We start from the raw sequence: 17,303 nt of genomic DNA, 5'->3' as shown, positions 1-17,303 counted from the left end.
CTAGTACATACCTAGTACGTACAAAATGGCGGCACCCTATACACATGGGCGCCGCCATTTTGACATTGCGGCTCACTTATGATGCCACAAGTGCGCCATTGGCGCCTTGTGGAGTCATAAGCGCACCGCCAAAAGAAGCCTCTTTTTGGGGCTTCTTTTTCAGCTGTCAGGAAGCATCGCCATTTGGAGGCTGAGGCTTCCCAGTGGCGGAAACGGAGGCGCCAGCAGACCGCCCTTTTTGGGCGGTCTGTAAAGCGCCATGGAGAACAAGCCTGGTACGACAGGAAATTATAGTGTATGTTAACATATGTTTGCATAAGTAAAAGCAAGGAGTCTTGTTAAAGTTTATCTAGTTTTATTTGGCATCAGTATGCCAGCCTGGAGATAACACATGGCCCACGGGGACCAGTCTTTTCCCTCCCCACCATATTTGTATTGCTACTTGACAATATCTCTTTTGCTGCACTTGATAAAAGCTGCACAAAACATAGTAAAACTTTTTGAAATGCTCCATTTCCAATAATTTTGAAATTGAGAATGCCAGCACCACCATTAAGCAAAGGAAAGCGACTGCCTCTAGTGGCAGAGGCTAGGAGGCATGGATCAGGGACAATGTGCTGGTGGCATCAGCAAGGTGCTCCACCCTGCCATTGCTGGCTTAAGTGTTTGTTGTGCCTGGACTATGGGTTGTTTTAGTAGGACGACAGAACTCTGGGTGTCATGCAATCTGTTTTATGTCTTATAAGCTAGCCACCTGCTCTCAGTGGAGGAGGCTGACTTATTACCTATGTTTGAGGAACACAAAATTACACCACCTTTGTATCTGGTATCAAAATCTCTTGCACTGTTCCAGTCAGAAGCTCACTTGGCCTCAGTTGTTTTTTCCACAAAGGAAGACAGTTGCAGCTCTGGGTTTTACAACATCACTATGTCAGTCCTCCTTAACCTGGAGCCTTCCAGCTATGGTGGGCCCTTCACCAGGTTGGGAAAAGTTACGTTGCATAATAAAAGCTACACTCTATAATTTTTAAAATGTTAAATAATATGATTAAGTTAAAAACCTGTTTGTGAGATTTTAAAAATAATCTATGAAACTCTGGAGCATAATTAAATTCCAGACCATAAGGGGACACTTCTGTCTTCTAGAAAACCATTCATATGCCTCTTTATTCAGAAGCAAATGTTACTCTGGCTCTAAGAGGACTTACCCATAGCAAAAGGGCACAGAGGGTTGTAGTCTATCTAAGGCAGGGATGAAAATCATGTGGCCCTCCAGATATTTTTGAATGGCAGCTCCCCGTATTCTTTACCTTTGGCTATGCTGGCTAGAATCACTGGGATTTGCAAACCGACAATTCCCACCCTGATTTAAGAGGTTTAACCTGGTGTGTCTTTAGACCTCCTAGGAGTTCTTATTTTAATTTAGTCAGTGCAGTGCAGCCAGTACAAGAGAACTTCCCTGAAATTACTAGTAGGTATAGAGCCACCCTTTGGCTTTTTGCCACATTAGACACAAAATTCTCATGGATCAGAGAGAGGGGATATGATCAACATAGGAGCAGAGCTATGGATGGAAGCAGCAAATGGTGTCCACCTAATTTAGTACGCCTCACCTTTGATCCTCCAGTTCTGTTCTGCTGGTCTGCCTTTGTGGTCGCCTGGGACGAGACTGTGAAAAGAAAAAAGGAGAGGCTAAGAGTCTTATCACACAAAGAAGGTAACTCACATTTGCACAGCACCTTCTATTGGTGCTTATTGCATTGTGAATGTCCTCACAATTGTGCAAGTCCCCAGATGATACATGTCACTCCTGGGGGAGTTGTGTGATCACAAGACACATGGTGTCACTGCCCCTTCCATTCCCCATTCCTCATCCCTTTGCTATTCTGAAGCATCCTGACTATCTTTTTTTCCTGTTTATTTCCTGTCTTTCTTTTTTTACTATTAAAAGGGCATAAGGAAGGGAGGTGGGTTGAGGGGGAGTGCAGAAAGAGAGTGCAATGGGCACCATAGCCCCATTTGAGCAAATGAGAAGAGATGCAGTGATGGCTGCTCTACAAGCAGTATGTTGCCATTTTATTATCAATTGCATGACTGCTGCAGGAGTGAGGTTTGTGTGGAAGAGTGTCTAGATTCTCTGTCCAAGGACTCTCTTTGCATCTGATTTCCAAAAGGAGGCAGTTGTGCTTTTTTGTGAATCCACCTCAAGAGTTTGGGAGGGGAGAAAGAAGGCTACACTCTCAAATTTTCATCTCTCAAAATTACATACATTAAGTAAAAAGAGTGTGGTGGTGGTGATTATTGTTAATTACTATATAACCCCACCCAGTCAGGAATAAATCCAACAGCATCCATGGCTTTTCCAGGCAACCCTGAAGCATCCTTGCCCTTCCCAATGTGCATGTATGCGTTGTGTGCTTTCAAATCGTTTCTGACTTATGGCAACCCTAAGGTGAAGCTTTTATGGCATTTCCAGCAAATACTTCGCTCAGCCAAGGACAAGAGAGACCCTCTCACAGCCTCAAGAGTTTACCGTATACCATGCAGCTGTGGACAAGTCTACATAGGGACCACCAAACATAGTGTGCAAACAAGAATCAAGGAACACAAAAGACACTGCAGACTGGGTCAGCCGGAAAAATCAGCAGTAGCAGAACATGCCACAAACCATCCTGGGCATAAAATGTTTTTTTGAAAACAGTGAAATTCTGGACCATGCTAACAACTACCATGTCAGGATGCACAGGGAAGCCATTGAAATCCACAAACACCTGGACAATTTCAACAGGAAAGAGGAAACCCTGAGAGTAAACAAGATTTGGCTTCCAGTCCTGAAAAACAGCAAGCTGAAGACTCAACAAATGCAAATGAGAAATCTCCCAGGCTCAGGGGCTTCCCAGCAGACAATGGGCACTAATCAAGCAGACACTAATCCTCCTTTGCGTATCCTCCCACCCTGAGGCCTGCCGTTAGCAACAAAACAATATGCATGCAAATCACTCCTCCTTTCCCAGGGTGACACAACACACACACACACACACACACACACACACACACACACACACCCAACTCTTTTCCGGGCAAGCATTCTCTGAAGATGCCAGCCACAGATACTGGAAAAACGTCAGGAAGAAACTCTTCTAGAACATGGCCACATAGCTGGAAAACCCCACAAAAAACTATTGTTGTGGATGATAGGTTTTAAAGGTTCTGACAGAATAGAGTAAGGCAGAAGACCCAGATTTCGTTGAGAATTAAGATTTATTCAAAGCTAGCTGTCTCCAATGGAATTCCCATTCCAACAGAACTGAAGCCTTGAGCCAAAGACAATGATTACTTTATAGGAAAACAGACAAAGAAAACTCATCTTCATCACCTCATTGGGCATTTCACACTACAAATATATAAATTTCCAGCAATCATAGCCCAGATACATGAATACATTTAAATATACTTTAAAATACATGTGACTACACCCCATTGCCCCTTATCAACTATGCTGGCACTCAGAGGCCCTTCTGCCAGTGAAATTACATCCTCTATCAGTCTTTTGCTAAGGCTCTTTGTTCCTTTTAGGCACCTGGATGAATGCTTCACCTTGAACATCTCTACATCTTCTCCCCTTTCTGCATTCCACTCTCCCAGAAGCCTCTATTCTAAACTGCGAGTACTTTGGTTCACTCTCTTATTTTTTCCACAAACACACACACACACACATTGATTCTTGCATATTACCAAACATTGATATTTGGGTTTGTCCACCTCACTATCATGGCATTTTGGATTTTATTATATGTATTTTTTGCTGTAAACCGCCTTGATTTCTTTAGAAAGGCAGTATAGAAATAAATTATTATTATTATTATTATTATTATTATTATTTTCTTGGCAATATTTGTTCAGAAAAGGTTAGCTATTACTTTCTTCTGAGACTGAGAGCATGTGACTTGCCCAAGTTCACCCAATGGGTTTCATGGCCAAACTGGCAATCGAACCCTGATCATCGGAGTCACAGTTCAACACTCAAACTACTACATCATGTTCTTATTAAGCTGAATGTTTTATCACTTTCTCCAGAACTTGGATGGATCCAGTTGTAAACTATACTATACATGACTATGCAATCACATACATTACAATCCTACAGAATTTGGTTGGGCTTCTGAACAAACCTGCTAGGATTAAACAGGCCATATAAAATATGGAAGTCTCAACATGGCTGATATTTTTTTATTCCACTGCCTCATTTATTTGCAGCCATCCATTTTCTCCAGACTTGCTTATAGATACCCACCTACAAACATAAGCAGTATTTGCACACAAACCAGACATTCAAAACGTCCTGACAATTTTTATATGCAAGAGACGCCTTTCTTTACTTGTTTTGTTTTATCATGGGCTAGTGAATGGACCAGAGAAATAGGATAGGAAAAGTGATTTGCCCTCCTCCCAACAAATACCTGGCAGATGGGGAAAACAAATAACAACCTGCCTCCCAATGATGAGCCACCTCACCTTAGAAACAGTCCCAGGGTCTCTGCCTTTTACAATCTTCATGCAGCTGTCTCATAGGCCTGTTACAGACAGCCAAAATAAAGCTGCTTCGAGTCACAGTGGAGGTATGGTGTTTCAATGATGCATGCGTCCCAAGAGTCCAGAAGCCACACCAAAGCCACACTCCAATCCTTAGGGCTGGAGCGTGGCTTTGGTGCGACTTGTGGACTCTTAGGATGCATGGATCATTGAAACACCATACCTCCACTGTGACTCGAAGCAGCTTTATTTTGGCTGTCTGTAACAGGCCATAACTTTCAGGCAAAGACTTCAGAAGGTGTTCATGGTCTCCCTGAAGTCTCCTTTGTCTTGTGGATGTCTCTAGCCTAGTTCCATTCTTCTTGCATGTCATTTTAAGTCTCTATTTCCCCTCCCAAGGCCCATGCCTACCTTCCCAAAATGCTGGGTGATGGGCAATCGGCTTTGCAGGGTCTCAGACTGTTTGTTCCTTGTGGGCATGATAGGACTAGAGATGTGATCGCAGTTCAGGGAATGACCTCGCTGTCGGTGCTGGTCTACACTGGAGTCCTAGAAGAGATCAGAATTATATGGAGCATAGGCTCTGCTTTTATTCCCTACCCCTGCCAGGGTGTCAAACAAAGCAATATTTACTCCCATAGAGAGTAAATAGAAACACAGACTGCAATACTAACAGAGAGCAGCCATATGGGGATTTTTCTTCTGTATCTTTATAATTTTAATAGACAGTTTGGATAGGGAAAGGAAATTGTTTCTTACCTTATCCATCAGGCGGCTCCGCATATTCTTTAGCCTTGTTTTGGCATGGCCTTTGGCCTTGAGACAAAAGGGAGACAAGATGGGGAAGCATACAGCAAATGTCAAGATGTATAAAAATGTGTGTATATGCAGGCACACACACATACAGAAACAACACACAAAGATATGTGATTAAAAGTCTAAGATTGATAACTTCTGAAAAACTCAGTTGCTCCTTTCTAGGGCTGTAGGAGGTTAGGAAACATGTATTCCTTCCTTAGATCAGACTTTCAGATCAAAAGAAGAGGAAGAACAACCATTCAGGTAAGGAAACAAGTCCCACAAGTGCCTTACATATTGGTATACGCTCCTCACTGCTGGATTGGCTTTGTTTTTCATGGTACTGATCAGGGCTCCTCCACCTTTCTAGGAAGAGAGAAGAAACATTAGCTCAAAGCAATAAACTGAAATCACACCCCACTCTAATGGAAAAAGCAAGAAAGGGTGAAAAACTCAACAGCAAGGTTGGCTGTATGACAAGAAGAAAGGTACTTGCTTAAAAAGGAAGGAGAGTAGTAGACACCTGATGTGTAAGAAGCTGGCCCAGAAGATGGAAGCTCCATTCCATGGTCTGTCTACCATGGAAGAGGTCTCTAAAGCTGCACCCTTTATAACAAGGATGAGCCAAATCTCTCCCTCCTGGTGTTGTTGGACTGAAACTCCACACTCCCCAACATTTCAGATGAAAACAGGGACATGTGTGGCCAAGAACATCAGAACGTGGTCAAGATGGCAAGTTATTAATAAGGAAGAATACACAAGCAGCAGTTTGCTTTTGCCTGAGCTCACTGGGAATGGCAAGATTCCACTCCCTTCTCTCCTCTCCTCTCCTCTTCTCTCCTCTCCTCTCCTCTCCTCTCCTCTCCTCTCCTCTCCTGATGCTGAGTTACTTGTGTGCAAATTACTGTTGCACTTTGGTTTGCAACAACTGAAGTAACAACTGAAGCCTGAGGACAAAGCAGGAAAGTGAGAGGAGGAGAGAGAAACAGGAAAAATTTAAAAGTAGCTGAAGCAGTGGGACAACAGAGGATTAAATGAGATTGTCACTACCAAATCAGGATAGTTGGAGGGTATGCAACTATCATTAGTCTAAGTACATATACAATCAACAGTGAGGAATACTAGGCATTGCAGTCCAGTGACATCCAGAGGGCTGCATTTTGCCTGCTTTCTCTCAAGTGGAGACACATCAAATTAATACAAAACATTAATTATCTTGATTATGATAGGACTAATTTTTAAGCTTGCTAGATACAAATCCACAAAAGACACACATCCTTGTTATTCTGAGCTGAGAAGGCCCTGCACGGGTCCTTAAGGACTGCTTTCGCTGCCCAAAGACACATTTTTCCATGATGAAAGCAAAGGAAAGGATGGAAACACACACCGATCCTGAGCTTTACTCAGAATACAAATTGATGGCCTGGCAAGGAGAGACATCTCTACCATTTTACACCCTCTAAAGCCACCGAACTAAGCAAAGTGCTGAGTGTTGCTATTTTATTGTAAGCAGCTCAGAGATCTTAAAATAATAGAGCAGAATACCAACATTTCATCATTGCCTCTCAGGTAATGCTTGGGGAGAAATGCTATTTTATGACACTGATTGTTATGCATGCCTCTCTAAGGATAAGGGAGTATTTAGAGCATTTTTTCTTTATTTTACAGTTCCCTGATTTCGCCTCTTGTCCTTTATTGACCCCAAATAAATCTCTTATTTTAATCTGGGCTCTGGAGATGGCAAAACAATTTGCTTAGCCCTTGAGTGATCACATTCACATGTCTAGTCATTTTGGATCTATCTTACTTCAAAGATAAAATGGAAATAAAGAGACTCGATCTGGGCTGGTGGCACCGAGCAGATTTTCCTGCTCTCATTTTCCTACATTTTAAGTGTTTCCTTATTGACAGTCAGGGAACATACAGGTGGTTACAATCTGCTCATAGATACATTACCAGAGCATGCTACAGTGTGGTCCTTCATTGCAGGGCATGCAGTGTAGTAACTGTGATAGATAGCCTTATATACAGATGATGTTTCATGTTAAGTAAGCAAACTAGAAGATGGGAACAGCCAAAAAGACTACCTATTGGTGGCTATGCAAGATGGAATATTTTCTGTAGGAGTCCCTCCCTAAAATAGACAAACCGACTCTATCCTTGCCTGCTTTTCAACAGATAGCTAAAACTGTACTATTTCTTCAGGTCTTTGACTTTTAAAATGTTTTTTTTAAATAATCTGTTTTTTTTTAACTTCAAGTTTAATGCACATTGCTTTTAGGAATTCTGGTAGGCAGAAAAGCCATTTATACGTACTTTTAATAAATAAAAAAAATGCAGTTGTGGGGACAACAAATAACTGGCAGAAGACAATGACTCCTGCCAGAATGAGGTACATTCACTTACCTTTAGGTTCTCCAGCCACAAGTGATAGGCATGCATGCTACCTGGGAAAGAAGAGAGCACAGATGAGTAGCCATCAGGACTTAAGTTCTGCCCTCAAAGATGTTGGGCTGAGAATTGGATATTGTATATACAAGATATACAATGCCCCCCTCCTTGTTTTGCTATTAGCAAGCTAAGTCCGTTTTGCTTAGACAGGCTTTTAAAACATAGTTTTTAAAGAAGAGACAAAGTCTTTCCTCCGGGAAGGTCAGATAATCACTGGCGAAGAGGCATACATGCTCCACCTGGCAGGCAGCGTGTTTCTGATAAAGTCTCTTTCGGCTCGACGCTCCCTGAAGGTAGGCACACTTCCCAGATCCTCCTCTATGTCCACAGCCTCAGCCCCAGGCAGACTTGGCTGCTGAACCTCTGGAGGAGCCACAGCCTCAGGCTTCCCAATTACAGGTTCAGGTTCCAGGGGCTCTTGCTCATCCTCTGAGTCCTCCGAGTTGTCCTCCAGGCTGGACATGTCAAACACACACTCTCAGAGTGTGGTGGAGTTTCCCTCTTTGGAGGTCTTTAAACAGAGGCTGGATGGCCATCTGTCAAGTATGCTTTGATTGAGATTTCCTGCATGGCAGGGGATTGGACTGGATGGCCCTTGTGGTCTTTATGATTCTATGATTTTAATGTCCTGGGGATATTGTACTGTTTTAAAATGCTATTATCTTTTAAAATGTGTACAGCTGATCCTCTATTTTTGTGGGGGATCCGTTCCGACCTTAAGTCAGAAACTACTTGAAGATACACAACAGCAACAACACATATAGTAGCGGATTCAGTATCCTACAAAGGAATGGACATGGTGGCAGCTTTGAACATATACCCTTCAGAGAAAAGCAGTGGTGCAACTATACAATTTTAGACCCTGCATCTCCCCTTTAAATATTCAAATCTATTACTATTAATAATCTAAAACGATAGTGCACAACATTTTTCTTTCTCCCCCATCCCTTCCCTGCATCTTCTTTCCATTTTAAATTCGCTTAACTTGTAGCACAATCATGATTACAGGGGCAGGACTTAAAGCAAACAAATTTTCTTGGACATAAGCACCATTTTGTCATAGCATTCCAGCTTGACCTGCTCTAGGACCCATAGCATCAAGTACCTAGCAAGGATATATAAAAGCTAAAAACAACAAAAATGCATGTCTATAACCATGGATGTACCCAGCCCCCATAATTCCCCAATTCCAATGCATTTGTATGTTTAAATGAGAAGAATGAAAGCAATAGCAAGTACATTTCTATACCTCTTATCAGTGTACTTAAGCGCTCCCTAAGTGGTTTACAATGTGTAAGCTATTGCTATTTGTATGTTTAAATGAGAAGAATGAAAGGATGCTCTAGCACTGAGCATCAGCTTCAACAGGCCCTGGCCGGTCCATGCTTGCCCATGGGGTGATGCAGGGCCTTTTTGTTCCTGACTCCATCACCTTCTGCTCTGTGGATGCTCATGGGAAAGAAGGCTTGGCTGTGGGAGCTCTTGATGTCAGGTGTGAGGCCCCTTGTAAAGTGCATGCAACATTATGGTGGCAAGTAAAGAGACAGGGCCACCTGAATCCTGGGGTCAATGCAGGACAAGAACTCCCAGTCTTAGATCTTCTCACTAAGGTAGTCTGGATATAGTGAGAAGTTTTAATCCTCAGTTGTGTATGACCCTAAAACACCAAATTTATTTTACTTCCTAAAAGCCTGTCTCTGCTCATACCTGAAGTTAGAGAAAACCACTGAAAGTATGGTTAGCCACACAGCTGAGCCTGTGGATACCAAAGTATGTGGATGCTCAAGTCCCGTTAAATACAATGACATAGTAAAATGGTATGCCTTATATAAAATGATAAAATCAAGGTTTGCTGTTTTCATGTCTGTTTTAATGACTTTCTCCTTTGTTCTTACCCTATTTTGCTGGGTTTCTCTCTCATTATCACCAAATCTTATATGGGAGTAATGTAACTTGTATACAGTATAACACTTTGCATGACTATCTCACCTCACTTTGTTCACAGGTGTCATGTGAAAAGTGTTAGCAGAGCTGGATTTATACATCTGGCAGCAAGAGGCAAAAACCCCCCAAAATGGAACCCCTCCTCGGGTTTAGAAGTAAATTGGATGGCAAATAGTTTTCCTTCCACTGGTAAAAGGACAGTGTGGACTCCTGCACCTTACATGTACTAGCTTTAGGGGTCTATGACAGGCTGTATGGTGCTCACACTCAGATTTGTCCTCTAAAAGAAGGAATGGTTAGAAGCTCAGAATCATTGCCTGGCAAGCTGCCATAGCTGTCTGTAACAGTTGTCATCTGAGGCACCTGAAGTTCCCTTACTCTTACTAAATGCAGGACGGGCTCCTTGAGGGAATATGTGGTCCTCTATTAACTATTCATACCAAATAAAATAAGTGGGGAAGGAGGAGGGAGAGGCTGACCTGAGATTGGTCAGCAGTAGCAGACTGCCCATTTCTACTGTTTCACTAGTGATTCTGGACACAACAGTGCGGAGTTTGAAAGAAACACCTCTGAATGGGAATAATGGTGAACAAAGTAAAATGGGAAGACTGACAGGACACCACACTGGAGAGTCTGAATAATTTAAAATTGGAAGCATCTAAAGGCTCTCAAAAACTTCCTGAGTAATTTTCTTTTTAAATACAGTGGGCCCTTGGTATCTGCTGGGGTTTGGTTCCAGGATCACCCATGGATACCAAGATCCTTGGAAGCTCCAGTTTCATTCTGTACAATGGCACAATAAAGTGGTGTCCCTTGTATGAAATAGCAAAGTCAAGGTTTGATTTTTGGAATTTATAAATTTAAAAATATTTTCAAACTGAGGATGGTTGAATTTGTGGATAAAGAATCCATGGATATAGAGGGCGGACTGTGTACCTTTTTAAAGAGCCAACAAAGGGGAAGGTGCCAAGTTCTGCAGTTTGGTGTTCAGCAGCTTCAGCAGCGTATCCACCTCTGCTAGCAAAGAGAGAAATGAAAACAAACTGACATCTGCATTACCTGGGGACAAGCTTTGATTGATCTCCTGCTCAAAGAGGTCACAGAAGTCCTCTCCGGCATTTAGCTTCTCCAGGCGGTCCTCAATAAACTGACAGATGTTGAAAGCATATGGATGGTTGGGGAGAGACAACAAAGAAAGGGACCAATTAGAAAGTGCAGGAGAGACATCATCTATGGATGAATTATGCATATTTAGAATGAATAACCCATGAATGAACATACAGGCATCTCCTACTCTTTGGGAAAATTAGTGGAGGTTTCATAGTGGCTTCCCAAACTGTGAAACAATCCTTAGAGGGCATCGTAAGGAGATTTTAACATTCCATAGGGGGTAAGAATAGTACAACCTTTCTCCTTTGACCCCCCCAAATCTACCCAAATAACCCTTGTTGAATGTATGTGTGCATGCATCCTCAATGCCTTGTCATCTCCACACTGATCTGGGATGTTTCCTCTTAAAGTTGTGGATGGTTTTAAAAATGAGACTCAATGAGATCCTGTTTCATTTTTCATATTTTGCTAATATTTATATCCTAGCCAACAGAGCAATTGGCTGTATGCATACAAGTCCTCCAAAACCCTTTGCATACTTAATGTTTGGACAGATCAGTGGTTCTAGGTCAGGCCTCTTAGAAAATAAAATAAAGTAAAATTGAAAAAAGAAGTCTCCCCAAGTGCAAAAAAGCTTGAGATTACTATACAAAAAGGATAATGGAAGAATAGACAAACCATGACGAGACAAACCAATAGAAGACAAAAAAAATTATTAAAGCATAACATTTCCTTAATATGTGAGTTCATTACAGTATTATTTATATAGCACAAGAAATTTGCATGCCACTATAGGAAGTAACATAAGCAAAAAGGACAGGTTTCTGCTCTAAAGAATTTGTTATCCAAATGTAGTCCTGGGCAGGGGTAAGACTGGGTGAAGGAGATAATAAAGAGGAAAGGCAATGGGGTAAAGGTAACTGCAAGTGAGTATTGGAGGAAAAACAAGGGCACTATTTAAATTTCATTTAAGTGTGGCCAAAAGATGAAGAGATTAAGCCAGGAAGTATAGGAAGAGGAAATGGGTTTAGTTGTATTAGAGAACTCAGTGGATATAAATATCACAGAGAAATGTGTGTAAAGAGGATGCAGAGAGCAGAGGAGATATATGGGACTCCATTGTACGAAGATGTCAAAATAAATCAGATGAGCAGATACGTGACCTTTGCATTTTATGATTTACAGTGCGTGTGTGCGCATGTGTGTCTGCATGTGCGCATGTGTGTGTGTGCAGTGGTAGAGAATTAAGGCACTGACATTATCTGCCACCCCTGCAGGCTTCTCTGCTTCCTCCTAATAGAAGATGGTGGAATACATTTTCTCAGCAAGGCTATAGTGCTGTGTGCATCCAAAACAATATGCTACTGCTTTTGTAATACACTGTTTCTGGGGTGATATGGCTTTGGATGGCTGACTGCAACACCATTTATTTTTAAAGAAACCTAGTGGTGGAGATAGAAGCAGCTAGAACTGGTTTGACATACTCCCTACATCTTCAGATTTTCCCTCAAGGCATGGCTATGTGGGCTGTCATGATGGGAACCTACAATTCAAAATGTACCAGCTTACTCACCCACAGTGTATGTGTATATGTGCATGTATGTAAGCTCACATGTAAAGGTTTTTACTCTAAGGAACATGGAGCTGAACATGACACTTCTCCTTTTGTGTCCCTTCCCTTTTTTTGACACATTTAAGAATGTATGCTTGAGTGTCATTTTCTTTTTCCTTCCCCCTCCCTGTTTCCTTTTCTAAGGAGTTTATCACATGGGGATTTTCCTGTGCAGAAATGGGATTTAAAACAGGGAAATCCCACAAAAGCGGGATCATTTTCACACGACGTTGTGTATTAATGTGTGTAGAAAGTTGCTTTTTACTTTCGGGATTTTCCCAAAAGTAAAAAATGGCTGATTTTGTCCACTTTCTGTACATTTTATTTTCAAGTTAATGCTAACTGCCCCTTATGAGTATGAAAATGATCCCGCTTTTGTGGGTTTTTCCCTGGATTTAAATCTTGTTTTTGCATGGGATTTAGGCACTTAGCCTCCCGTGTGATAAACTCCATAGAATCATAGAATCATAGAGTTGAAGAAACCTGAAGAACTATCCAGTCCAACCCCCTGCTATGCAGGAATATACTATCAAAGCACCCCTGACAGATGGACACCCAGCCTCTGCTTAAAAACCTCCAGAGAAGGAGACTCCATCACACTTTGAGGGAGCGTCTTCCACTGTTGCATAACTCTAACTGTAAGGAAATTCTTCCTAATGTTTAGGTGAAATCTCTTTTACTGTAGTTTGCATCCATTGCTCTGTGTCTTACCTCTTTGAAGAGCTGGAGGTGGACGGCCCGCTGGAAGAAAGCCTGCATGGTGCTGGATCCTTGCTGCAGGAAGCTGTCTTGAGAAAAGGAGATGGGCTCTCCCTGCAGTGAAAGAGGAAATGAGATTGACTCAGAAGTGGTAGCAAGTGGGATGGAGGGGCATAGATTCACAGATGCAATACATCTGATTTGTGTGGTGGTGTAGGACAACAGAGGCTCAGAAGAGAATGTTGTGAGAAAAATAAATGCTGGGAAAGATACTTAGGGTGCGGTACCTGGTGCAGTACTTCATGGTGTCTCACCCCATAGTCCCCAGTGTGACATGGTGGTTTCAGTGTTGGACTATGACTCTGGAGACCAGGGTTCGATTCCCAGCACAGCCATGCAACCCACTGGGTGACCTTTGGCAAGTCACACTCTCTCATACACCAGGGGAAGGCAATAGCAAATCTCCTCTGAACAAATTTTGCCAGGAAAACCTCATAATACGGTTGCCTTAGAGTTGCTATATGGCAGAAATGATTTGAAGGCACACAACACACACACAGACACAGTGCTATATTCCACTTTAACCACCATGTCTCCATACTACTGAATCCTGGGATTTATAATTTGGTAAGCCACTAGAACAAATTGAACATTTTTCCAGTTATAGTACAAAGCAGGTTTTCATGCTTATGTTTATATCCTGAAAACTTCATTACAAAATTCCTACACAGTAATCTTCAAAGAGACAAACAAGCCAATATATTTTTCTCTTACTTATCCTATGTGCTTTTTAAATTCAGTGGTGTGGTGGTAAATTTGGAAGTGCAAGTGCTCAGTCACCCAGCCTTCCCTGTCTGATAAGAGTCCAAAAATGCAGGCAGCTGCATTGATCAAAATACTTTGCACTGCAAAAGGGATAGCTCCCAACAATAAAAACCATCCCACTTGCCATGCAACTGTGAGGAGTAGCACATTAAACTAACAGGATCAGGAAAGCCTAAGAGGGGAAGAAGATGACACCATCCATGGCAGAAATCATGCAGTTTGACACTTTAACTGCCAGGACTCATTGCTATGGAATCCTGGGATTTGTAGTTTATTGTAGCACCAGTACTCTCTGACAGAGAAGGCTAAATATCTCATGAATCTACAAATCTCAGAATTCCATAGTATTGAGCCATGTCAGTTAAAGCAGTATCAAACTACATTATTTCTGCAGTCTATCTTCCCTGGTATTAGACAGGTTCAAGTGTTGGACCTTGCAAGCCTTGGTTCCAATATGCCACTGCCTAATTTCCTATCTAAAATGTTCCCATGAAAGAAAAGGGAGTTTGGCATATGGTAAGCAGACTCAACAGCCAGGCTACTTACTGGATTAAAAACAAGTGCCTCGCGGTAGCTGCCGAACAAGAGTGCTTGTGCCCTGAGGAAGGCTCGGGCCACACCGTCCCCAGTGGTTGCTGATTGTTTCTTCAACTGGAACTTCAAAAGAGAGATCTGAGCAGAGAGAGGAGTAGAATACAAGCTCATCCTTGGTCCATAGGCCTCTCCACAGTCTGTGGGCCTGAACAGACAGGACAAATAAAGCTGCTTTGGGTAACTTTGGAGGTATGCTGTTTAAATGGTGCATGCTTCCTAAGAGGCCAGAAGTCATGCCAAAGCCACGCTCCATTTCTAAGGACTGGAGCGCAGCTTTGGCACAGCGTCTGGCCTCTTAAGATGTGTGTGTCATTTAAACAGCAAAGTGACCCAAAGCAGCTTTATTTTGGCCTGTCTGTTCAGGCCCAATATCACAAAGATTAGGTTCAAAACATATTTTTCCACAGAAGCCCAAACAAGCAAGCGACAGCAGGATATCACCCGTGTCATTGTCAAACTCTATAATTTTCGGTGGTCTGTGCAAATTGAAAAGTAACATTAAGAACTTGTATCTGAGTTAGTTTTGCTTTCACCTCCCTATCTACTTTCTTTTTGTGCTGTGTCTTTTTAAAGCCTGTATACCTGTGAGCAGGAACTGTCTTGTCTTTTTAATTGATACCTAAATTGCTTTGAAAGTCTCCTCAGCTGAAGAGTAGGAGTGGAGTGGGATTATAGATGCTATAAATCAGGACTGGGTAATTTATGGCACTCCAGATGTTGTTGGACTGGAGAGGAGAAAACAGTTATTTTGGCTTGTTCTGGCCCCACTTTCTTTTCATTCGAAATTAAGAGAAATTCCTCCGGTGTGATAACCTCCATTGTTCCATACTGCCATATGAGACAGAACATCACTTAAAATCATATATATCTCTTAAAATCAACTTGAATTCCACTGTCTGCTTGCTGTGCATTAAAACAAGAACATTTGAAGACTCCTTTGGTGCTTTCGGTATTCAAATATGACTAAGATGTTTCTGAAGGATGTGATACATTATTAGTGCATGTAAATAGCATGTTAAAAATGTCGAGTTCTCTCAAATTATCGTTCTATTTATTGTATGGGAGTTGCACTGCAATCAAAATGACATTAATCTTATGAAATATAAGTAAACCAGCTTCAAACCTGTTTAGGGTAGCTGAACTGGTTACTGAACCATGTTTAGAAATTACTTTCTCAACAGGATATGTACAAAAGATTATTAATGAAACAGAACTGAACTACACTTTATTAAAAATTTTACTCTTTGGATCAAAACATACTCCCAAGCTGGTCATGGTTTTTAAAGACCGGAAGAATATTCCAGCAATTTAAGTAGGACAATTCATTTCCCAATTTTGCCATATCTTTGCTATTAGGAGGACAACAGAAGGATATCAATATACTTGCAATGTTTTTTTTTTTAATTTAAAAAAGGTTACAAAAGCAATACTAACTATATCACTTGGGAGACTTTCCAGGTCCGGGAATGGCGATTCCATTGTGTTGGTGTCAATGTTGAGGATGACAACATCTTCCAGCGCCTTGCTCCTAACTGTCTAAAGATATCCAAGAAAGAAATAAGAAACAGAAAATGCTTGTTTATGTCCACACTGCCATCTTTCAAGGCCTCTGCCACTCATGATAATCTGACTATGCTACATCTGATTTCATCCTCAACCATCCTAATTTGAGCAATTCCCATTCATATCTGAAACTAGATGGGTGAATGGTACCAGAAGGCCATGTTCTCAAACATATCTGTTGTGAAGACATGAGCACCCTCTCCCTGAGGCCAATCCCACCCACATCATCCAACCCTTACTACAGTGAGCCACAAGTAGGACCAAGGTTACCCAAATAGCTGCTAGGAGGTATCAGGAATTTTCTAGGGATATCAAAGAATCAGCTTGCAATCTGAAAGATATCTTCCCTGCTCCACCTTGGCAATGCTTTGCACTAGCAATGGCAATGCTGAGGTCCAGCTCTGGGTCTGGGAAGTGTACTGACTAAGTGGCTATAAAATGTCTTGGGCTTGCCTGCCTGGACTGCAAACAGTGGGCAAGCAGACCAAAGCAAAGGGAGTTTGTTGACTAACAGGCTTCCATTGATCATGCAGGCTACTTGTTGCAAAGGAATGGGAGTGGGTGGGTGGAAATAACCCAGCAGAACTTCTTCAGAGATGGTTCTGTTCCAAATTCAGCTCTGCTAATACAACTCTGAGTACTATACAAGCAAGGCCTGTTCCAGCTAGGATTGCCAGTTCTTCTCAGGTTCAGAGTCAGGGGAAAGGAACGTGTGCTTAGAAGGTCAAGAAGGAACCTGGTACATTGGGGAGTGATGCTTCATGGCACCTGGCAAGTCAGAAAGACAGAACTTGATGACCCAGGGATGGAGCCTAATGGATATACAAGCACAGTAAATGTCAAGCCATCTCATTAAACCAAGCAGAAAATAGCCTAGCCCCCAGTGAGACTTCTCCCTTCCCCTGAGATACAAGTTCTTTTCTTGGAGACCCCAAGAAAAAGGCTAAAATCTTGCCACAGTAACTCAAAGCCTGAACAATGGGAGCTGTATCTACCAGCGAAGGAGTGTCTTAAAGGAACACAAGATGTCTCCCCTGGCTCCATGCAATTCCTGCATAAATTCTCTGTGTACTTCAATTAGATTTATGCATGAAAGTTTCCTAGACAGTTGAGCCCTTTGTTTACTAGTGGGAGGGAGAATGTGCCAGTTTAATTTCCTGCTATAGCTACCAAA

The 17,303-nt window shown here is 42.0% G+C and overlaps 1 protein-coding gene across 1 annotated transcript in view; it reads right to left on the bottom strand.

Annotated features, from left to right (window-relative positions):
- DENND1C (DENN domain containing 1C) overlaps positions 1-17,303 on the bottom strand; it is a 43,540-nt gene that overhangs the window by 2,591 nt on the left and 23,646 nt on the right. The window contains exons 13-21 of the mRNA XM_089509845.1: positions 16,001-16,102; positions 14,519-14,644; positions 13,160-13,261; positions 10,786-10,873; positions 7,738-7,778; positions 5,626-5,697; positions 5,293-5,349; positions 4,945-5,082; positions 1,614-1,669 (exon numbers count right to left, since the gene is read on the bottom strand). Coding sequence (XP_089365971.1) covers positions 1,614-1,669; positions 4,945-5,082; positions 5,293-5,349; positions 5,626-5,697; positions 7,738-7,778; positions 10,786-10,873; positions 13,160-13,261; positions 14,519-14,644; positions 16,001-16,102 — 782 coding nt within the window. The remainder of the gene's footprint in view (positions 1-1,613; positions 1,670-4,944; positions 5,083-5,292; positions 5,350-5,625; positions 5,698-7,737; positions 7,779-10,785; positions 10,874-13,159; positions 13,262-14,518; positions 14,645-16,000; positions 16,103-17,303) is intronic.

Source organism: Sceloporus occidentalis, unplaced genomic scaffold, assembly GCF_023333645.1.
Source record: "Sceloporus occidentalis isolate IW3139 unplaced genomic scaffold, rSceOcc1.0.p SCAF_1, whole genome shotgun sequence".
Classification (NCBI taxonomy): Eukaryota; Metazoa; Chordata; class Lepidosauria; order Squamata; family Phrynosomatidae; genus Sceloporus; species Sceloporus occidentalis.
The sequence above is the reverse complement of the archived record's forward strand: the minus strand, read 5'-3'. Positions and strand labels throughout refer to the sequence as shown.